Below are 23,418 nucleotides of genomic sequence, written 5' to 3' on the forward strand. Positions count from 1 at the left end.
AAGTATTTCTCCAAGTTTTCCATTCCTCTCAGTTTAATCTGCCCTTGTGAATTTCATGCATATAATGTGAAATAAATCTATTAACAACTTTAGTCTGTGAAGGTTTGTTCCTGCATAATTTTTTTGTTAAAAGAAAAGGAGGGACTAACCAATTTATTTGAGCATAAGCAAAAACAAGGGGAAATAGGTTACCTTGCATAATGACTTAGCTACTCCCAGTCTCTATTCAAGCCTAAGTTAATTGTATCCAATTTGCAAATGAATTCCAATTCAACAGTCTCTCGCTGGAGTCTGGTTTTGAAGTTTTTCTGTTGTAATATCGCAACTTTCATGTTTGGAATCGCGTGACCAGAGAGACTGAAGTGTTCTCCGGTTGGTTTATGAATGTGTTAATTCTTGACATCTGATTTGTGTCCATTTATTCTTTTACGTAGAGACTGTCCAGTTTGACCAGTGTACATGGCAGAGGGGCATTGCTGGCACATGATGGCATGTATCACATTGGTAGATGTGCAGGTGAACGAGCCTCTGATAGTGTGGCTGATGTTATTAGGCCCTATGATGGCGTCCCCTGAATAGATATGTGGGCACAGTTGGCAATGGGCTTTGTTGCAAGGATAGGTTCCTGGGTTAGTGGTTCTGTTGTGTGGTATGTGGTTGCTGGTGAGTATTCGCTTCAGGTTGGGGGGCTGTCTGTAGGCAAGGACTGGCCTGTCTCCCAAGATTTGTGAGAGTGTTGGGTCATCCTTCAGGATAGGTTGTAGATCCTTAATAATGCGTTGGAGGGGTTTTAGTTGGGGGTTGAAGGTGACGGCTAGTGGCATTCTGTTATTTTTTTTGTTAGGCCTGTCCTGTAGTAGGTGACTTCTGGGAACTCTTCTGGCTCTGTCAATCTGTTTCTTCACTTCAGCCGGTGGGTATTGTAGTTGTAAGAATGCTTGATAGAGATCTTGTAGGTGTTTGTCTCTGTCTGAGGGCTTGGAGCAAATGCGGTTGTATCGCAGAACTTGGCTGTAGACAATGGATCGTGTGGTGTGGTCAGGGTGAAAGCTGGAGGCATGTAGGTAGGAATAGCGGTCAGTAGGTTTCCGGTATAGGGTGGTGGTTATGTGACCATCGTTTATTAGCACTGTAGTGTCCAGGAAGTGGATCTCTTGTGTGGACTGGACCAGGCTGAGGTTGATGGTGGGATGGAAATTGTTGAAATCATGGTGGAATTCCTCAAGGGCTTCTTTTCCATGGGTCCAGATGATGAAGATGTCATCAATATAGCGCAAGTAGAATAGGGGCGTTAGGGGACGAGAGCTGAGGAAGCGTTGTTCTAAGTCAGCCATAAAAATGTTGGCATACTGTGGGGCCATGTTCTGTTTCTGACATCTGTGCAAATGGAGCGGGGGGGAATCGATTGTAGGATGGACAGCTCATGCCTTTGTGTCAGTAGGCGAAGCTCTTGCCATATAGTCTATTTTCAGACATTTGTTCTGTGATGACGAACCATGTTGTCTGGTATATAAATCAAATGATCACAGTCAATACTGTAAGATAAATACTCCTGATTACAATCAGCATGAAAACAGCAGTGTAGCCCATTGAAGGTCTTGTGTAGGGCTATAAGTTTTCAGGAAGGAAGCAGTCAAATAGTCTATTAATTTTAGCCAGATAATTATCTGGCAAATTGGGACAAAGGTGATGTTTAGACATTTTTAAATGATGGAATTGTTAAATTATGTATACTAGCAAGTCACACGGAGATAGCAACTCAGTTGGCAGAAGCGCTAGCGTTATTTTCAGGGTCTTAAGAGACCTCCCATTATGAAATAAATTGGAGAGTTACAGGATTTTGCTCCCTGCAGTGCTCTGCTACTGTCCAGACTGATGCTTTGCAACTGTCAGGGCCAGCCTTAGGCACAAGCTACCCTTTGTAGGGTTTGAAGGCAGGCTCAACAGACAGGCTTGCAGCCCAGTTTCTTCCTCCTTCCCCAGCGGTGGGACTGCAGGGGCGAGGTAGTTTGTTGACCAACTTTATCTCAGCTTCTCCTATGACCATTGGAAGCTAGTCAAATAACTGTGACCTTCACTGCCTGCTATGTCCCTTTTAGCAACATGTGCTCTTGTGAGCATCTTGGATATTTTCTAATACCCACACAATATTTTGAATTGGTTCTTCAAGTAACTAAATGAACCATGCAGATGATCGCTAGAAGAGTGGAAATCTTTGCCAAGAGAATTTATTTTTATTATGCTTCAAATCTTGCAGCCAGGAAGCTGAGCTCTTGCATGCACATTACTTACTGTGGAATGCCAATGTTCAAGCACTTCATGTTGCTGAACCTCTTTCTCAGGTGCCGTGGTAGAAACTGGGCACACTTGTGCGGAAAATGGGTTGGCTGTCAGCAATTGTGCCGTTTCCATAGGTCTGTTTTATTTAGGTTGTTATACCTCTCCCATTGTCCTGGTATCTGAGTGCCTGAGCATGATATTCAGTGTGTCTTAGGTCCATAGCCACCCAGGACGGTCTGCAGTATGGCTGTGTAGTGCATTATCACTGTGCTATCATTTGGTCTGAGCATAGGAAGGAGAAGAATCTCCTAGGTCTTCTAATGGTGGCTAAAGTCTTCTGAGAAACTTGCTTCTTATCTTGGGTACAGAAGAATTTATTAACATGTTTGCAAGTTGTCAGTGGCTTATGTTTCATAGGAGATCAGTCCTTGGGGTTTTTCAGAGGCTCTGATTCCCTCTTAAGTGCATTTGCACTCTCTCACTCTGTGTATATATTTAGAGAGAGTGAAAGAGAGAGAGGTAGGATCATATGAGTCCATCTGCTGTCCTGAGACACTTTCCATTCTGCTACAAATCAACGTCAGGAAGATTTTTCCTACATATCTACAATGTCTCTGGTAATTTGTTTTTGAGACTCTTTTGCCTTCGGTTCTGATTTGGATTTGTTATAATATTACAAATAAAATGTCTTTATTTTGGTGCCACTTTCCTCTCAAATATTTATCAGCTGCAGAACATTTTTCTTTCTGTTTTATGTATTCCACATGGCAAATGAGGAGGCTGACTTTAAACAAGGGCTTTGCTATTCCCGAATTTTGAAATAGATTAGTGCATTCTGTGACTTACCACTTTACAGAACTTTTATTTTCCCCATTCATTTTCATTGCCATCTAAAAGTTATCTGAACTGCACTGTTGGGACCCAATTTTGTGAAGCGCTGCGGATCCTCCACTTCCACTGATGTCAACGGAATTGGAAGGTGCTCAGCACCTTACTGGATCGGACCAATTGGATCCTATCTAAAGGGAAGGATTTCTCCTTTAACTTTGAGGCAGAGTCCAGAAGCAGTGAGTGCTTTGAAACAGTGTCCTTACCTTTTTCTTTGTCATCATCTCTTTGAACAGGTGATGGAGAGTGAGGAGTTCATGCTTCTTCCAGCCAATCAGCTCATAGATATCATATCCAGTGATGAGTTGAATGTTCGCAGTGAGGAGCAGGTGTTCAATGCAGTGATGGCCTGGGTAAAGTACAGCATTCAGGAGAGGCGACCCCAGCTACCCCAGGTAACCTTGAGCGTGGTTCACATGCATCTGCTTTGTACAAGGAGAGAGAGATTTTGTTGGTGTAAGTAGTGGAAATAATTCCCCTCCTGACTTTCCAGGTGTGTTAGAACACTCACATTTTCCAGTCATTTAGGCCTAAAAGTCCAGTGCCCAGGTACGTTAGTAACGGGCCCTTTAAAAATGCTTACTGATAGAAACATTAAGATTTGCTATACTGGATCGGACCCCGGGTTCATCTAGGCAATCCTGTCTTCAACAGTGGCCAGTACCAGATGCTTCAGAGGATTGTGAATGAACCCCTAATGCAATTATGGAATAACCTTCTCCTAAGGGAAGTTTCTTCTTAACCCCAGGCAGTTGATTTATGCCTTGAAGTCTGAGGGTTTATACTACAGCTGGTCAGGACATTCTTGATTAAATATGTTCTTTTGTCAAAGCTGAAATTTTGCGGCAGCATTATCTGTTTTGACAAAGTTTTTGAGGGGAAGGTTTCTGAGTTCCAGGATTCTCTGGTCAGAAATAATGAGAAAGAAAGAGAGACTCTTACTGCCCTGCTTTGCCCTTTTTGCTCCAAAAATGGACATTTCAGCACAATTGCATTTCATGAAAACTTTCAAAAGTTGTTGTGAAACAGAATTGTCATCCTCCTGTCAGCTCTAGTTTATACCCCTTACAACTCTTTGGTCCCTTGTAGGACCATATGTTCATCTGTGTTTAATTCTGTATTCTATTATACCTGCTTGTGCATTTAAAGTGTAAGCTGTTTGTGGCATGTTTGATGTAGTTCATTTACTGTACACTGCAGTGTACACTTAAAAGGGTAAATAGATAATAAAACTGTCAGCCAAACAAGTGCTTAGGACAATATGTATAGACATCTGCAGTCTTCTTAGGGTTTTCAGTCAGGTTGTTGGGTTTCATTCATGAGCAGTCTCATTGGATCAGCTCTTTTAAAATCTGATGATGTCCTGCTGGATAAGGACACTGGCTTATTGAAATTGCAAAAGTGCTATAGACAAAAAGTTGCATTGAGCCAGAGTATCATGGTCTGAATTACTACTGGGATTGTTAGTACACTCCCTATTGCTAATCTTTCTGTCCTTGTGACTGCATTATAACTTAATTGGATCACAAAGCATGTGGAAGCAAATTAGCTAATGTTGCTCTCTATTTGACTGCTCCCTCCATCTGTAAGGTGACAAGTGCGTTGCCTTTTAATTGTGTTCTGTTTTGTCTCATAGGTGCTGCAACATGTCCGTCTGCCACTACTCAGTCCCAAGTTCCTGGTGGGTACAGTCGGCTCAGATCCACTCATTAAAAGTGATGAAGAATGCAGGTAACTCCCGCTGGAAAGAGTGAAACTGAACAGTGCAGTTCTGTGAATTTCACTTCATGCCTTATCTGTGTTTGCTGTCCAAGAATATTGTGATTTGTCAGTGGTAAAACTAAGGTGATACTTACCAGTTTCCTTTTCTGGGATTGGGCAGAGGGGAGATAGAAGAAAGCACTGCATTGTAAGTATGTATTTATTTGTGTAGAAGTTGCAGTGTACCCTCAAAGGAGCTTTTTTAATCAATATTTTGGTGGGAGAGAAAGCTTTGGGTAGGCAATTTACCTTTCTGATAAATCACCCTTCACAAGATGGCCTGTTTTTCCTATCACTTTGGCTGTAAAGCCAGGTGCCTTAGTTACCATGAATACCACTGAGCACTGCTCAGAGGAAGCCATATTCTAAACAAACTAAAATAGTTTTTCTGTACCTGAAAATGTCATGACTTTTATGGCCAGGGTAGCCAGGGGTTCCCAAACTTTTTTTCCCTGAAGTCCACCCGTCCAGTTGCAATAGGCACTGCAACCCACTATTAATACTTCTTGGGGAAAATTATAAATATTAATTATTACATACATATAAACGATAACACTATACACAATGTGCATGTTTCCTTTTCATTTTAATGTAAACAATGATAGAAATCCCGAGCAATATGCACTCAAAGAAATGCTTCAAGATCTTTGAAACCAAACAGCTTTAGTAAAACTACACTTCACTTTGCCAAATTTTGCTCTCCACATTTTTTTATTCAGAAAGGGGAAACGCAATGTGTAAATGTACAATGTATAAAACTGAACAATAAGCCACACAATGTTAACAAAATTGTTTAAAAAATGTGTTGTTTGTTGATTTTAAAACAAAATAGTTGTCCAATTTCGAACACTATATTGTGTTTTCAATTTTTTTAGTGTAAAATCTGAATTTCTGTGCTGTGTCAGTAAAGACCCAACCTTGCTTTCTACTAACTAGAAAAGAATAAAATATTGTAAATAAAAACATAAAATTACAATTATATTATAACACACTGAGGCAACAGGTATTTATCTGACCTGGTAATGGAAAATCCAAACGTCAAATATGTGTTGTCATATTTTCTTACTACTTCCTTTATTTTTTTGGCTGGCTCATTTTGTATAGCTGTAAATAGTCTGGGATTTTCAGTATCTTCTCCATCAGAGCATTCTTCTCTTTTTCTAAAAAATAAATCTATCCTTGTCAAATTGAAATACTGCTTGACGATTTTTACAGTTGTTAATGGCGGACTGTGCGTACGTTACTAGGTTACCTTGCAGTGAAATGCACCATTGTACTCACAAAAATTAAACTTGACATATTGCAGCTTGTTTTTAAAATAAATAAATAGTTTTTTCTGTTTTGTCCAACATACACAGCTCAAAACATTACATTTATATAGCTATTACTTAGATTACATGAGTCACATGAAGTTAAATATTTACTAAGAGATTGGCTGGAGAATGCAGTTGTGCTGGCAGACCACCCGAGACTGTGTCGTGGCCCACCTTTGGGCCCTAGCCCACAGTTTCGGAACTCCTGACTATACCAACCCGCCTGGAACTAGAAGAGAATGCTAGGACTATGGGGAAGCTGCAGCTCCCCTTTACAGAGGCGTAAAGCTCCCCTTTCTAATGCTGCAGGCTCACGAGATATCAGACTTTGAAGCTCTGGTGTTTTTATATACAGAAAATTGTCACTCATGTAGGACTAAATTTTTCCCTTCCTGGTCTTTGGGCATGTATAATACTTTGGTGCTGAAGGAGTTCAGTTTTTGTGTGGAGAAGGTGGAAGCTTTTTTGTGGCAGGTTATTTAAAATAAAGTAAAAAAACCGATTGAAGTTGCTCAGGGATTTGGAGTGTTAGAATTATTTGCAGGGTGATAGATAAGAGGGTGGGTGAGCTACTTAAAGCTGAATGATGAAATTTTTATCATCTGGATACCTCATCCATCTATTGGTATTGTGTGTGAGGTTTTAACCACCGATATTTTGATCCTAAACAAAATAATTGCTTGTCAAGTTTTATCTTACAGCACATTGTTTTTTTAACTACTTATTTTGGGCATGGTTAAAATAGTAGGGTCTTTATGTTAACCATAGTATTTCGCATGTACCATTCGTAGTAATATCTAATGTTGACACTGATCAAATGTTAGTGCCAATCTAATATTTCCAACGAGGGCATGTTCCAACATTCATTGAGATGAATAGCAGTCTTTCCATTGACTTCAATGGGCTTTGGATTAGGCCTTTGGTTAGCAAAGCAATAGATGTCTTTTGAATACCTAAGAGAGGTCATATATATATTGTACATAAAGTCATGCATGTTCTGTTTAGTATGGCAATAACTGGAACATGATTGGTGATGGCTGCCATTTTTAGGGATGGCACAGCCCAAATAGTACTTCCTGAAAAATGCCACTGTCACCCACACATTTAGAATAAAAGTTTTCTCTTGCACAGGGACCTGGTGGATGAAGCTAAGAACTACCTGCTGTTGCCCCAAGAACGGCCGCTGATGCAGGGACCAAGAACTCGACCACGCAAACCTATCCGCTGTGGAGAAGTGCTCTTTGCAGGTGCGTATAGTGCCTGCAACTTTGGCTGTGAGATCCAAGTTTAAATGCTCTTTGTTTCAAAGTTAATCCATATGGCCAACCCTAACTATCAGACCTTCAGAAGTGACATTTTATGTTACCCATCCCACAGTTTGAGTTAACCTACACTTTCTTCTTGTCTTGCATTGTCTTTGGGCTTGTCTGCACTTACTGGGGGATCGATGTGCGGCGATCGATACATCAGCGGTTGATTTAGCGGGTCTAGTGAAGACCCGCTAAATTAACCGCAGATTGCTCTCCTGTCGACTCCTGTACTCCACCAGATCAAGAAGACTAGGGGGAGTCGATGGGCGAGCGTCTCCCACCGACATTGCATAGTATGGACCCCGCGGTAAGTAGATCTAAGCTATATCGATTTGAGTTACGCTATTCACGTAACTCAGATTGTGTAGTTTAGATCGAATTTTCCCTGGAGTGTAGACAAGGCCTTTGTCTTGCAAAATGGGTTTCTGGTCTATGATTAGCGCTCCCAGGCACTGTGGTAGCACTCATAATAATACATGCTGAAACACTTGACTTTCAATGGGACTTGTGCTCCTAAACTCACGTAGGCACTTTTGAAAATTCCATCCTGTTTTCTTATTCACAGTTCTCTGAGTGAATAATTCTGATACACACTATCCCAAGAAGACAGTCTAAGAAGCATCTGTGGGCAGAAGATGTAGATAGATTATTTGTTGTAGACAGTGCACAGTGTGTGAGTTTGATGTACTACCCTGACACTGTTTCTTGTGTTGATTCCCGCAGTGGGAGGCTGGTGTAGTGGGGACGCAATTTCCAGCGTGGAGCGCTATGACCCTCAAACCAATGAGTGGCGGATGGTGGCTTCCATGAGCAAAAGGCGCTGTGGAGTTGGAGTCAGTGTTCTGGATGACCTCCTGTATGCTGTGGGAGGCCATGATGGTTCTTCTTACCTTAACAGTGTAGAAAGGTAGGTCTCCAGCAGAGACATCAAAACATGGTGCCATGTGATAAAGGCGTCCATTTTGCTGTCTGTGTTGCTTATATGCTGAACGGCTGAAATACTACATCTATACTATCTACATTTCCTGCTTCAGTACATAAGCTAATATGTGGCAGTGGTTACTAGCAGGGTGGATTTGATTTAAATCACTAGTCAGGAAGACTCGATTTAATCGTGGATTTCTACATAAAAGTGTGTTCTTGTTGGTTGTTATAACCTTAATACATATTCTTCACAACTCAGAGACAGATATAGGTTTCATTTTTAGAAGGTACACAATATACATTTTTCAGTGATTTATTTTGAAAAATTTTCAGATTAGTTTTACAGTTAAATCAGAAAATGAATGATTGTTTGGTTATTTCATTTACTAAAGGCAATTGAAGCAGATAGTTCACCTCCCAATGTCTTCATAAATATCTCCAATTCAACAGGTTAATTGTTAATATTTGGAGGATTTTCTTGCCAGGCTGTATTAGGAGGAGAACATCACCAGACAGACATTTAAATTGTTTTATTTAACTAAAACAACAATGTTATGCATTCTGGATTTTTTTCTTCAACAGCAAACATATAATATTTTAACAAAACAAGCATATGAATTTTTGAATTTTAGTTAAATATTCAAGTTTTTTAAAATCAGGTTTGTTTTTGTTAAAATTGTTTTTAACTAAAATAGATAAATGAAATATTTAAAAAAAAAATTAAATCGACTGTGTCAGCCAGGTCAACATGAGAAACTTAAAATATTGGCTTCTGCACCTAACTCAGTCATCCTTACCTTCATTTTCCTGTTAGTTCATAATCTGGAAAAGAAAAACAAGCTTTCCTGCTTTTTCAAGTCACAAACGATTTCTCAATTTGGAATGAATTCATGCAAAGGAAGAAAATATTCTTTCTACACCGGCAGAAGAAGCTACTGCTGTTAAAAGTGAGATTATCACTTCAACAGTCTCTGAATCCAAGTGCTTAAGTGACTTCAACCAGTTCACTGGTGTGACTTTCTTTAAAACATCGTCTGCAAACATATTTCTTGAATGGTTCACGCTGAGCTCTGAAGTTTATTATCGTTGGCATTATGGAGGGATGATTGCTGGATGTCCATGTCACAGCCAGCTCCTCTTCTTCAGCAGTTAAGGTTTGACCCTGGTACCAACTACTGAGAATATTTGCAAGAAAATGAGCTAGAGATAGTGCTTGTCCCATTTGTTTTTTTTTTTTTTAATGCTTGTAATTTAACTCTGTCATTGCATATTTCTCTTTTTAAGATCTCACTCAGTTCCTTCCAAATTTCAACAGCGTCAGCAATAAAACAGCTATTTCCCTGCATTTTGTTCAAGGCTACGGCAATAGGTTTCAGGGTACTCAGCATGTGTTCAACGTTTGTCTTAAGCCCAATGTTGAGAACTTTGGCTGTGACAGTGCCATCTATTTGTTCCCAATATTGTTCATAGTCATCAGATTAGGCCAGTTCTTGATACAGTGCTCAAAACAGTCCACTACCGAGTTCCATCGCATGTCTTGTGGTAGAATTAGCTTGGTTCCTCTCACTTTTTTCAGAGCTGCTGCTGCAAAGTGGTTGTTACGGAAGTATTTTGCAATTTGAACAACATTAGCCTTTATTTCTGGAGCACTGAAGTCTTTGGCTAGGAGGTGCATCAAATGAGCACTGCAACCATATGTTATTAGCTTGGGACTCTCTTCTAAATAATTTCTTCTAATCTTGGATACATTTGCAGCATTGTCTGTAACCAAGCTGCGTACTAGATATTTGAAATTTTCTTCACAGATTCTTATAGCTTTTTACTGCTGCTTCTTGTAAGTATTCTGCTGTGTGCGCGTTTCCTGATGTATCAATTGTTTCTGTAAGGAAGACATTCCCTCCTGCTGTTGTCACACAAGCACATGCAACAGGATCATTGTGGACACTGCACCACGCATCCAGACTCAAAGGTTAACAATTTCACCCTCTAGACCTTTTGCACACTGCTCAATTTCTTTTTCATACACTTTATCCAGCAATTTGCCTGCGACATCTGCTCTGTTGGGTGGACTGTATCCTGGTCTTAATGACTGAACCATGTTAATGAAGTGTGGGTTCTCAATCATACGGAAAGGAGAATTTGTTGCATAAACAAACTGGGCAGTTTTTCCATCGATCATCTCTTTTTGTAATCTGCTGGTTCTTATCACATACTTATCTATGGTTGTTTCTGGATGATGGAGATTTTTCTTTTCTTTTTTGCTGCAGGTGATGTACTGTGGCTATGTGACATACATGATGTGACTGAAACACTATCATTGGCAGATAACTCTGAAACTATAGAAAATGATGGTGATCTTGAAGGTGGATAGTCTTCAGAATCCTGTATGTTGAGGATGGATTCTCCTAAACAAAATAAGTCAATGCAGTTATTTCATTATTATTACCATACTGCTCATTTAGTATTACTCATTGCATTGACTGACACTCAGTACTACTTTAAAGGTGAAATTGTAAAAGGAAGATCTGCCGATTTCAGCTATTTATTTTTGATCACAACTGCATCTAAAATGATAGTACCATAGAGTAACAACTATATTTTTTGCTCAAACATGAGAATTCAAGAATAGTCCAGAAGGAAGACGGGCAGTCCTTAAGAAAGAAGTATGAAATAAAAAAGTTTACCAACTTGAAGATCCTGCATGTTCAGACATGTTCCTTTCATCATCTTCAACGCAGCTTCCTCCTGAGAAGGAACACTTCTCATGATGTTGTTTCATTCGGGCAACCAGGCCTTGCATTTCTTTGTTGCACTGTTTGCATTTTGCACGCATGCCTGTCTTACCCACAGATAGAGGAACTTCATTAAAATATTCCCTAATCCATGAACTATTGGAACTCATTCACAAAACTTTTCTTAAACATTACATGAATATATTGTCTCATATTGTAGAATTAGAATTTATAATCCCTGTTCCATGATGAGATACATTATAGCTCAAAGATATCTTAATTAAAACTATCTTTAGATAGGTTTTTTCTTCAAAAAGCATTTTATCAAAAAAGCCAATTTAAATCCTATTTTTTTTATTTTTTTTTTTAAATCATTTATTTTTATCCACCCTTGTTACTAGCTTTTTTGACATCTGTATCAATTTTATAGTAAACTGAGACATCAGACATACCAGGATGTAGCCTTATATCCCTAACTTAATGGTAATCTTAGTCTGACCTCTGCTCCGAGCTCTCTGAGGCATAGCCTTTGGCATGTGAAGGAGTAGGGAAATGAAGTGTAAGAGTGGGCCTGGCTGTAGTTTATGATGGGCATGGCTTTTGCTAAATTCCTTACATATACATTCCCACTGGCTTGTTTTATTAGTGTTGCTCATGAAGATAAGACTGCAGGCATATATGTACTTGTAAGGTGGGGAAAACTGTCCAGACATTCTTTTCTGGGTTGGTGAATAGAGAATTATGTGGATGTTGGAAATACATACAAGGGAGGAGGAATGGAGGTCAGATTTGGGCCTTTGAAACCTTCAGTGATTTAAAGTAAAATACAGTGGAACCAGCTTTTAGTGAAGTCAGTAACTTTTCCAAGAATGACTTCATGCTAAGATGAGGTTTTACTGCAACCAGAATTGCAGTTTGCACTGCATAGTGTATTGGAACAATTCAGGACTTTCATCCTTCTTCTTCATAGTTTTCCTCTGAATTCAGGATAAGCAAGTTCCACTATACCACTAATCACAAGCCACAGGGGAGTCAGAGATTTCCGTAGATAAGCAGTGCAGACTTGAATTATTTGACACACTTTTAGATACGACCCGAAGACTAATCAGTGGAGCAGTGATGTGGCTCCCACCAGCACCTGCAGGACCAGTGTTGGAGTGGCAGTTCTCGGGGGATACCTCTATGCTGTTGGTGGCCAGGATGGTGTCTCTTGTCTCAACATTGTGGAAAGGTATTAAAAATAAGGAAGCGGGAGGGAAGGAGAAGGAAAGATCTTATAAGAAGATGCAGTTGGTGCATGTGAGTTTGAAAGAAGGCAACAAATGCTGAGTGGGTTTGTTAGTGATTGTATTTGAAGGTGGATGTTTTTAGTTTAACCTGAATTCCAGCAAACAGCAACTGTCTGCCTAGCTGCCATGATGTGTATATGCTGAACCTCTTTTAGAGGCTAAAACCAGAACAGACGTTAGTATTACCCCACCTGAATGTGGAACTGTCAGAAATACTGCTCCCCACAGATTCCTTTGGTTGCTTGCTGCAGCTCCCAAGGGAAACAGGGCCTGATGTGTATACTTGGAAGCTCAACTGGTCTCTGCTTTTTCTTGTGGCAGGTATGATCCAAAAGAAAACAAATGGACTCGGGTGGCTTCCATGAGCACCAGGCGCTTGGGAGTGGCAGTGGCTGTGTTAGGGGGCTTTCTCTATGCTGTGGGAGGCTCTGATGGGACGTCACCTCTCAATACAGGTATGTCACTTCTCCATACTGCACTGCAACCAGTATCTTCCGTGGTCCTGTTCTTTTACCCATAATCCTTCCCCAGAAAGCTGGTAAATATTTGTGTGGTCAGTTTTCTGAGTGGGTTCCTCACCTGAAGTTGATTTTGCTATACATTAGTACTGTCCCCATCCTCCTAAACCACTGCTAGCTGGTTATATGTTTGTGTGTCTGCTTCTTACTAGGAAGTTGCAATAGGCAGTTACTTTGTGCATTTTCTTAGCACTTGCCTACAAAGAGCCAGTACATCATCTCTGTGATATCTCTGGTCTTTGCTGGCTTGGGCAACAGCATACTTACTGGAGGTCACTCTGTCACAAGTGTAGATGGCAGTACAGACCAGTTGTAGCTTCACCAGAATTTCATTCTTCAGCTGAGGTGCATTAAATGACTGAACATCTGGCATTCCTGTCTTTGTTAGACTGGGGTTGGGGAGAGGAGGAGGAATAGCAAGTCTTCTAGAGAAAGCAGGGAGAAGCAGTGTGGATGGTGACAAACTGACACAATGTGTTTCTGGTGTGGGGAGGAAATGTTGTCTCTTCACAGTCTGATCCATGTTATGGCTACAAGCACAGAGCCACTAATAGAAGGGCATTAGATGGTGTCCAAAGATTTGTAATATGACTTTCTCCACAGTGGAGCGCTACAATCCCCAAGAGAACCGCTGGCACACAATAGCTCCCATGGGGACTAGACGGAAGCACCTGGGCTGTGCAGTATACCAGGACATGATCTATGCTGTGGGAGGCCGAGATGATACCACAGAGCTCAGCAGTGCCGAGAGATACAACCCCAGAACCAACCAGTGGTCTCCTGTGGTGGCCATGACATCACGGCGGAGCGGCGTGAGTTCTGCTTCATTTGCCAGCTTGTGCTGTGCGTAGCTACTTAGCTGGAGCATAGGGAGGGCTCTGCTCTTTTCTTGCTTCTTTCACTTTTCCTGCATCTTACCCCCTTCTAAGAGGGAAATGTTTTTAAAAAGGCAAAGCACATAGCCCAGAAGGAAGTACTAGGTGTAGCAATAGTAGCTTCCTGCGCTGCAAGGGGTGAATGGGTGATGATGACAACTTTTTAATACAACCGGGAAGGGGGAATTGTTTTTAGGCAGCTTTTTTCCATAGGAGTTTTGACTACTGGCACTGAGTCACGAGCACTTAATTCTGAAGCAGGGAATTCTTGAGTGTGCTACTTCAGTAAATAGTGATAACCTCCCCCCCGCCCTCCCAATAACATCAGAAGCCATTAGAGGAAAGAACATGCCATTAAACACACAGGCCCTGTCCTATTGTGCACTTTGGAGGAATTAGCAAACGAACATGATAGATCTCCAGTCTATCTTGCCACCCAGACAAACTGGACTTAGTGATAAATGGTCACTTACACCAAAAATCACCACATTCAGGTTGCTTCCGGTCCCAAGAAACCAGTCACTTACCTCAAATCAATTACCCTAGATCTTACACCAAAGACAATGCCTGTAGCCATTCCTGTAATAAACTATCTAAAGGTTTATTAGTTACGAAAAAGGAAGAAGAGAGTTATTTACAGGTTAAAGCAAGCAAACATATACACACAAATGAGTTACCATCTAAATCCAAAGCGTGATTGAATTGACAGACCACTACTTAAGTGTCTTTTAGGGCAGACCCAGGAGGCAGCCCCTGGCTTCAGTTTAGAGTCTCTGGCCCTTCAGAGTTCAAATAGCCAAAACATTGGAAAATTTTCCCATGGCTTTGTTTTATTTCCTTCATTCAGCTTTCAAGGCCACAGGATGAGCTTTCTTGCATATAGCATTTTCCAGGTATGATAGAGCCATTAACCAATCTTTCATACTGCAATGATCCTTGATGGCCTTTCTGATTTTGGTAGTCCTTCTGGATGGACGGGGAAAACGATTCCCACAGCTAAGTTCATAAATTCAGAGCAAACAAAGTTATACAGAGCAAAGTTATAAAGCAAAATGTACATATTTTCTAATAGCATGGAATACAGACATTGTAAGTGTGATTAATGCATGCAGCAACTTACAAGCATTTCATAGAATCTAAACACTAAATACATTCTTATAAGAATAATACCTATTTTGAGCAAAACTAACATACAGGTGACCTGCTCTGGTCTCCAGCTATGAGGTTGTCAGTTCTTAGCTGATGCCTGCAGCCTGGGCAAGAGCTGGCATCTGGCCTGCCAGCATCACAATGAGGTCCTCAGAGCCTGGGGCTGGAGGATCTTACTGTTCGCTCTGGGATCAGTGTAGTACAACTCCGATTGCTTATTGTGTGATGAAGGTCTTATTCATTCTAACCCTTGCTGTTTTTACTCTCCCAGTCCCTGGGGCATGAACTTGAGTGTATCATTTGTGCTATCTGATGAGCTGAACCAGTCTTGAGAGCAATGACATTTAAATCACTTGTAAAACCAATGTACTACTAATGAGAGTCCAACACAGTTGCCAATGCACAAACAGCAAAACACATTTTTTTGTCTTCTCTGACACAGTGGGAAAGCTCTAATCCTTTTTTTTTTTTCGGTTAACTCTACTCAGCATCCCAGGGAAGTAGCCATGTGTTTTAGGGGAATCTGTACTGAAATGTTCTAGTTGAATACCATTTTATGCTAGGTTTTATGAATCTGTATTTTAACAGAAATATTAAAATACAATTGTCCCTTCTGTACTCCTACTGCCTCCAGGAACGTGTGCTGTGTACTGACATCTTCCCAAGGCTTGACTCTGCTGATTAATGAATGGCTTTTTATTGAAGTGTTTTTCTTGTGAGACAAGCCTTCAAGACCTGCAATGAAGCATGAATAATGTCTGTGGCGGTTGTTTTCCAGGTTGGCCTTGCAGTAGTGAATGGACAGCTAATGGCAGTGGGAGGCTTTGATGGCACAACGTACTTGAAGACCATTGAAGTGTTTGATCCTGATGCTAACACATGGAGGTAACCTTTAAATTCATGAAACAGTGAAATTGCAAACCTTAGGCACACCTGCTTAAATTATGCCTATGACTAGTCTTCCCAGCAGAGTGAAGATGTGTTGTGCCTCATCTTACTGGAAGTTGGGTTGATGGAGGTGGCCACTGTAACCCTTTGTGTGACTTGGCTGGTTTGTTTAAAAGAGAAACCAACAAAGGGAGCAGGCAATGTGATCCAGTGTGTCACATGACTAACCTCCCATTTCCAGAGAGAGAATCACTTTCTGAATAACTCGGAGGTGGAGAAACTGTGTTTCTCTGCCACCCATATGTGCTTGGAATCTGTTTCAGAACAGAAAGGAAATGGGGACATTTACCACTCATAATGCTGTCACTTTAGTGCTGACAGACTGTATCAGTAGCAGTGAAGTCTCCCTACGCAGCCATTTCCTAAAGAGAGGTAGCAAACCTCTACATAAGTGTTGGGCTTTCACCAAAACAATCCATATCTGAATGGTCTGTAGTGCTGCTGTGTTCCAATATGTGTCTTGCCCATTGCTCCTCCATGCGTCTGACCAGAGGAGTAACAGCCATTTTTGAAATAGCTCCCTGTGGCGAGGGCCTGCAGCTTCCTTTTTCAAAACTGGAGTACCTGTGCTTTAAGTCCCCTCTACCATCTTCATTTTGAATATAATAGACATGATTCTACTACAGTGCCTTGAACTTAAGAACCCCAAAGACCTTTGCCCACTTTAGTGAATTAAGCCTCACAATACCATTAGGAAGTAGGGAAGTGTTGATTTGCCATCATACAGCTGGGGAAACTGAGGTCCAGAGAAGGCGAGTGACTTAGTCAGTTACATGGTGAGCCATTGGCACACACTGTATTAGAACCTAGACCTCCTCATCTCAAGTGCTGTGCTTTGGCACATTTTTTGTAGGCTAATCTGGAGATCTGTGTGTGTACGTACACATGCATTGAGCCATGTCTGCTCAGTTTACCAACAAAAATAAACATCTACCTTAGCTGTGGTAGCTTAAAGATACAGAAAACAGAACAGAATTCAGTATGCTCCTTTGGGGCTATCTAGGCTTCACAGTGCTATGCTCTGATTCCAGAATCTCTCTAGATGGGGATATATTGTATGAAGCGGAGCAGTTTGAGTCAATGGAGTTCTGTTAAATTTGCAGGGCAAGCAGTTAGAAAAATCTTGTTTTGACTTGTAAACTAACCAGGTCTGATATGAAACCACTGGTGGGAAATATGTACTGAATAGAGACAAGCTGTTTTTCCAGAATCACTTTTCTGACTATAACTGCACTTGAAAACAACAGTTTGTGCATTAATCTAATCAGTGTAGAGTTTCAGACTCTTATTTATATCCTTGAAAGGGATTTGATATTTTAGAAATCTGTCAGGGTGCAGGGAATAGGAACAAATTAATGTCCTTGACCTACTGAGCTGGCCTGAACTAGTATATTAACCCTTTCATGCTGAGATTTTCCTATGTAGCGTAGGAGGCACTTCTCTCAGTTAAGCACTCTTGTGTGGTGATGCCGCTGTACAGCTCAGAAAGCCAGCCCAGTGCGGAGCAGTATATACTTAATACTCCTGAGGGAAATCTGTGCCAAAAATTAAAAATTCTGTGCCAAAAAATATTCTGCACGCATTTTAAAATTCTGCAAAATTCTACAAATTTTTTCAATAAATAAATGTGGAGGCTCCAGCATTCCAATGGAGAGCACAGGCCACTGGCTGCACGGAGGTGGGAGATCACCCTCCGTCCGTCCCCCCAACCCCATCTCTCTGGGACACAGACTTGATGGAGAGGAGAGGCTGCACCCAACCGTGACACGGCGCAAGGGCCAGGCCTGCCACAGAAATGCTCCAGGGCCCTGCCCCTCCACACCAGGCACACCAGGTGTGGGCAGGCAGGTTCAGCCTGGCGGGATCCAGGTGTGGGATGAGAAGGTTCTGTGTGGGGCAATCTGGGTATGGGTGGCTCAGTGGCGGGTCTGGGTGCGGGGGTGATTCTGGATGCACGGGGCTCTTTGCAGGGTTCTAGGTGCAATGGGACTCTGCAGGAAGATCCAGATGAAGGTGGTTGGGGCTCAACAGGGGAATCTGGGTAAGGGGGGATGGGGCTTAGCAGGGGCGTCCAGATGCTGGTGGGGTGGGGGTCTGGGTGCAGGGGCCTTTTCAGGGTGGGGGTTGGAGTGAGGGAGGGAGGCTCACTGCTGGGGGTGGTCTGGGTGAAGGGGGTTGGGGTTCAGAGGGGGGGTCTGACTACAGGAAGTGAGGCTCAGCAGGCTGGGGGTTGAGGTGTGGGGGGGGGTCTGGGTATGCAGGAGTCCAGATGCACAGGGATTGGGGCAGACAGCGGAGGAGTTCCCTGTACAGTGACCCTTCCCCCCCATTGCTGAGGAGAGATTGGGGGCTGCGTGTGTGGAGCTTCCTGCAGTCGGGGGAGGTTTCTGGGGGTGGATCTGAACTGGCCCAGGCCGCTCCTTTCAGGGGAAGAGCAAGTCCCGTCCACCCCAGCCCAGCTGGCACTAGCAGCTGAGGGTAGGAGCCACCGGCCCAGGCATCCCCAGCCCTGCCTTCCATGCAGTGATTTACCTCTCTGCCATCTGCTCCAGATGCCCAAAACGATGTGCCCGCATTGCTGGGGTGGGGCGCGTGACCACTCTTGCGGTTTCCCTTGCTTCCCCTTCAGGAAGTCCTTTTTTTGTAGGGAAGCAAAGAAATCTGCGGGGGACACACATTCTGTGCCTGCGCAGCGGTGCACAATTCCCCCAGGAGTAACTTAATTCTGCCTTTTAACTGGATGGTGACAGCCACTTTCCCTGGCAGAAGTGGTAGGACATATAATATGGAGAGCCAGCCAAAGCATGTTTTTGTAGCTAACACAGGTAGCTATTGAGGATACTAGCTTGTTTGTTACCAGCACTGAATTGAATAAAGCTGGTGGTGTCTACTATCATCTTCCCTCTCTTTATTGGCTGTGGGACTTCTTGCTGTGTGAAGTTTTTCCTATGTGAGGAGCACCGCTGGGAAATCCTTGATATGCAATCTGGGGTTAATGGGTGGCATTGGTGAGAGTTACTGAAAGAACTCAACTGTCCTATTTCTTCCAGCAGACTGTAACTACTTCAGCACATAGAGGAATATGCAGCTGAAGTAGGAAATGGGAGCTGATAGGCATCAGATTTCCATGTGAAATCTGGATATTGTTTCAGTATCACAGCATGGAGAGAACAAATGATGTTTGAAATGCATAATACATTGGTCTGTTCAGCTGTGTGTAGTATAAAGCAGATACGAGTCTGAAATTAGCTATGCACCATGTAGAAGATTTATCCCTTGCTCCAGGGTTGCCCAAAGCATAGCCAGAGGGCCTAATGCAGCCCATAGAGTTGCTGCCCTCTGTTCCTGTAACTACACAGGAGCAGAAAGGAAATTCAGTGCAGTTTTCTGTTGCTGGAAGACTCTAAGCAAAACAATTTGCTGTCCGCATCAAGGGAGATACATATATGAGCAAATGTGGCTATTTACTTTAGATGTGTGTTTGTATAGATTGGGGACCCCTGCCTTACTCATCAGACAGCTTAATCACAGTCATCACCTTAAATGGAGACCAACAGTTATGCTGAACTATACATGCTGCCTGCGGAGGCTGTTTCATGCTTTTACCAGAGAAGAGCGTGCATTAAGAGCCTAAGCACTATGACCAACGACAACTTTTCTTTGCAGGTTGTACGGCGGAATGAACTATCGTCGGCTGGGAGGCGGTGTAGGCGTTATCAAAATGACACATTGTGAATCCCATATATGGTAAGCATCTAATGGAGAAAAAGCCCTTTGTTCTCTATCCTATACAAACTGAAGAGACTTACTGACTCTGGAGCTCTATGCGGCTCTAGTAAAATATAGATCCACCTTAATTCTTTGCTGGTGCCTCTTTCTATGGAATTATAAATAAAATGACTTTTCTGAGCGCACGCCCAATGGGAGACCAACTTGTCAGACTCCAGGGAACCACCGACTACAACTAGAAGCTTTGCTTATGTCCTTATTTTTTTCTAAACAGTCTCTCAGTTTTTGAATAAACTGAACTGTAAAAGTTACTCTAGCATAAACAATGACCTGGGACTGCAAGCTGTGCCAGGAGTCTGGCAAAGAGGAGGGCCTCTCCTCCTCCAGCAGTGGAAGTGGCATCCATGCAGTGGATGAAAGAGGAATGTGATACTGAAAATAATGCTTTTGCCTTATTTACAGAAAGCTTCATTTAAAAAAAAAAAAAGTTCTTGACCAGAAGGGTGCCACCTTTGCACAGAAGCTTTTCTGAGTGCAGAATATATTTATTTTTTCATTTAATTTGTATCATGTATTTTCTTTGTATCACTCTCCGTGAAAGATTCCATCTCTTTTAATTTTTTGAGATTGGGTTCTGACAGGCTGATGGTTGGGGCAGGGCTACATCCTGTGAGACTTCTGGATGCTGCTGTGCCACACCACTTGGGCCTCTCAGAGCACAGGAGCTGTGAAGATTAGTGCCCGGAGTGTCTGGTCAGTTTTTTGGGAAATGAGAAGCAGGACTGGAACTCCCATCTCTTTGCTGAATTATTGATGCTCAAGAAGGAGGTTGGGGTTGAAAGGTGAAAAATAGCTAGACTCCAAAATTATGCATTTTTCCCAGTGTGTGGTACAAAGGTTCAGGATCTATGTCTTTCCTGTATGTGAACCTTGTGAGAGCACTTATTGCCATTATCAATTCTTGTGTCTGCTCACATGGGAACCACTTGTTATTTTTGGACAATCTAGAAAGATGATATTGCAATTTCCTGGCACTTGCCCCTATTGCAGACTTGAAATAGCTTCTGCTGAAAAATGCTCTGGTCAGAATCAGCTTAGCTCCCTACCCGTGTCTCTGCTGTTTCTTTATAATTCATACTGGGGAACGTTAGGATAAGGATCAGATGGTACCTCCCCTTAGTGAATTTTTATGCACTTCCTTATGTTGGCTTTAGAGCTGGAAAAGGTATGAGGCCTGCTTAATAGACTTCTGGAGGAGGTGGTGTGCAATTGCATTGTGAGTAATGGGGTATGTTTTAGTGAGTGCAAAAAGCGTTGGGGCACTCTGCCATCCAGTTTGAGCAAACAAGACAAGTTTGCTGTATTGTTAAGTTCCAGAATGAGAGAATGTCATGATGCAACCGAGGTAACTTTGTGACATACCTACTAAATTAGAGATTTGAAAGGGTGAGAGGAATGTACATCCTTGATATATTAAGAGTGGTGCTAACATCTCAGTACGGTTTGATTCCTATAACTCAGCACTTTAATGTGCTTGAGAATGTAGAAAAATAACACTATGCTAACAAAAATGTGTCATTAAACAAGACTTTTTTTTAACAAAAAACAAGCTCCTCAAAGGTTGGCATTCTTGTGTTTACATTTGATGATCATTTGCACCTTTACAAGGAAAAACAAGTATTCTGTAAACAATTGTTTACATGTATCATTTATGCTTTTCTAGCATGAGTAACTTGTATAAATAGTAGTGTTACCTTAATAAATTTCTTTTATGCTGTTATTTATTGCTTGTTCGTTTTTGTCTAAAACAGCAGCAGGAATAACAACTTATGGTTTAATTTGATGCTGATTTGCTTCCTTTGACTTCAAGAGAAGCAAGAACAGGCCCATTTCAACATCTCTAACGAGCAGGGGACGCAAGAAATTCTCATAAGCTGTTACCACTCTCCAGTTAAGTTATAGAGGCTCATCGCTGCTCCAACTTTCAGGCATAAACTGATCTGCAGATGGGAGTCAGGCAGAACTACTCTCCCCCTACTACACAGGGTATAGTATTTTTCAATAGGGGTTTGATACCTTCCTGAAGCATTGGGCATCAGCCCAGTAAAGACGACATATTGGACTGAACAGATGGCTGGCTGAAGCAGTTCCTAAGGAAAACTGACCTGTAGCTCTGCTGGTTGAGGGTCTGGTTGGTGGGGGAAATGGCACATGCATCCTTTAGCCTAGAAGTGGATTGTTCAGGACACAGCTATTTGTCTGGAGGGAAAGGTGACCTGGTAACATAAGCCAAATCCAGCCCTAGTGTAATTCCACTGATTTGCAGACAGGCATTTACTTTAGCACACTTTCCTAGAACTACAGTTATGTAACACTGAAGATATGGAAACAAAGTTATTTAGCAGGCTGGTTGTAGATTAAATACCATTTTCAAAAGTGGAAGGTGGCTGTAGATCATACAAGGGAAACACTCATTGATGTAGAACATCTCATATCACACGTACACTGTATTGATCTTTCTTTCAGTGTTCCTTTGTCAAAGCTGGAGTGAATGTGGGCTAGTGTTAAATTTTTGTATTAAAATCAAATATTAATTTCAGATCTTGTAATGACCATGCAAACGAGAGGGATTTTTGTATCAGAGAAGGTGAGAGACTTAAAATTCTGGGATAAATGTAGTAGTTGGATCTTTTTCCTAAACTGATCAGCAGTGCAAGTTAAGTCATTGGATTTCAGAATAAAACCCCTCAATATAAACAGGAACTGCTTCAAGCTGCCAATCTTTGTATCAGTTTTCAGTCTCTTGCCAAACACAAGGACTAGATTGTACTTCTTTTAAAATGAAAACTTAAGCCAAGATTTTAAAAAAATGGGACTATGGAACTATGCTCTGAAGAAAAAAAAAAACAATATTTAGGTACCCGTCATCCAACAGCAGCCATGGATCAGTGGGAACTGGTGAGTGCTCAGCACTTTTGAAAGTCACACCACATAAGCACCTGCCTGCTAATTGTATTATAGAAGCACCTAGGAGCCTAGTCATAGCCAGTGTGCCATGCGCTGTACAAACAACAAAAAGATGGTCTGTACCACAAAGTATTTAAATATAGACAAATTCAAGAGTAGGCAAGGCGGTATTAGTGCCTACATCAGCAGCACCAGTGCTATTATGTACCAATCAACAGGTAATAAGATTATTTAACTGAACTAGCACAGATTGCAGCAGGTAAAATGCAGCTTGAGCAGAAGTCTGGTTTCACATTGATTTGGAGCCAGTACATTCAACAGCAAAATCAAGTAAGAGTGAAAGAGGTTGACACTCTTACTTGACTTTAGCTTCACTAACAAAGAAGGAGAGAAAAACCCTCTCTATGTACTCACAGTGTGGGGGCAGGGAAATCTCATTTTACCTTACAACACTTTTATTTGTACAACTCAGACAGCTGTATTAAATGTAGCCAGTATCCCATTGTGTAGTTCAGGAAACAGAGGCATTGAGGTTAAGAGATTTGCTTTAGGTCACTAATAGCAGAGCTGGAAGCAGGAGGCTTTTCCTTCAATAGCACTGATACCAAGGCCATACTGATTCTTCTGAATATCTCGCTGTTCACTCAACAAACATAGGGGAGTGCTTTTGAACCTTGCAGAAATTAATCCCAACAGACAGACTTTTCTGCCCTATATTACATGCACCACCCTCCT

The 23,418-nt window shown here is 41.7% G+C and overlaps 1 protein-coding gene across 2 annotated transcripts in view; it reads left to right on the plus strand.

The window, feature by feature from the left end:
• KLHL20 (kelch like family member 20) overlaps positions 1–21,414 on the plus strand; it is a 37,963-nt gene extending 16,549 nt beyond the window's left edge. Inside the window, exons 4-12 of one of the 2 annotated variants that reach the window (XM_074960957.1) lie at positions 3,405–3,563; positions 4,805–4,899; positions 7,374–7,489; positions 8,276–8,459; positions 12,296–12,439; positions 12,819–12,952; positions 13,619–13,827; positions 15,818–15,924; positions 19,654–21,414. In XM_074960957.1, the coding sequence (XP_074817058.1) occupies positions 3,405–3,563; positions 4,805–4,899; positions 7,374–7,489; positions 8,276–8,459; positions 12,296–12,439; positions 12,819–12,952; positions 13,619–13,827; positions 15,818–15,924; positions 19,654–19,738 (1,233 nt within the window). In that variant the 3' untranslated portion in view covers positions 19,739–21,414. The remainder of the gene's footprint in view (positions 1–3,404; positions 3,564–4,804; positions 4,900–7,373; positions 7,490–8,275; positions 8,460–12,295; positions 12,440–12,818; positions 12,953–13,618; positions 13,828–15,817; positions 15,925–19,653) is intronic. The other variant, XM_074960959.1, reaches the window with a different exon arrangement.
• Positions 21,415–23,418: the final 2,004 nt, after the last annotated feature.

Source organism: Natator depressus, chromosome 8 (assembly GCF_965152275.1).
Source record: "Natator depressus isolate rNatDep1 chromosome 8, rNatDep2.hap1, whole genome shotgun sequence".
Taxonomy (NCBI): domain Eukaryota; kingdom Metazoa; phylum Chordata; order Testudines; family Cheloniidae; genus Natator; species Natator depressus.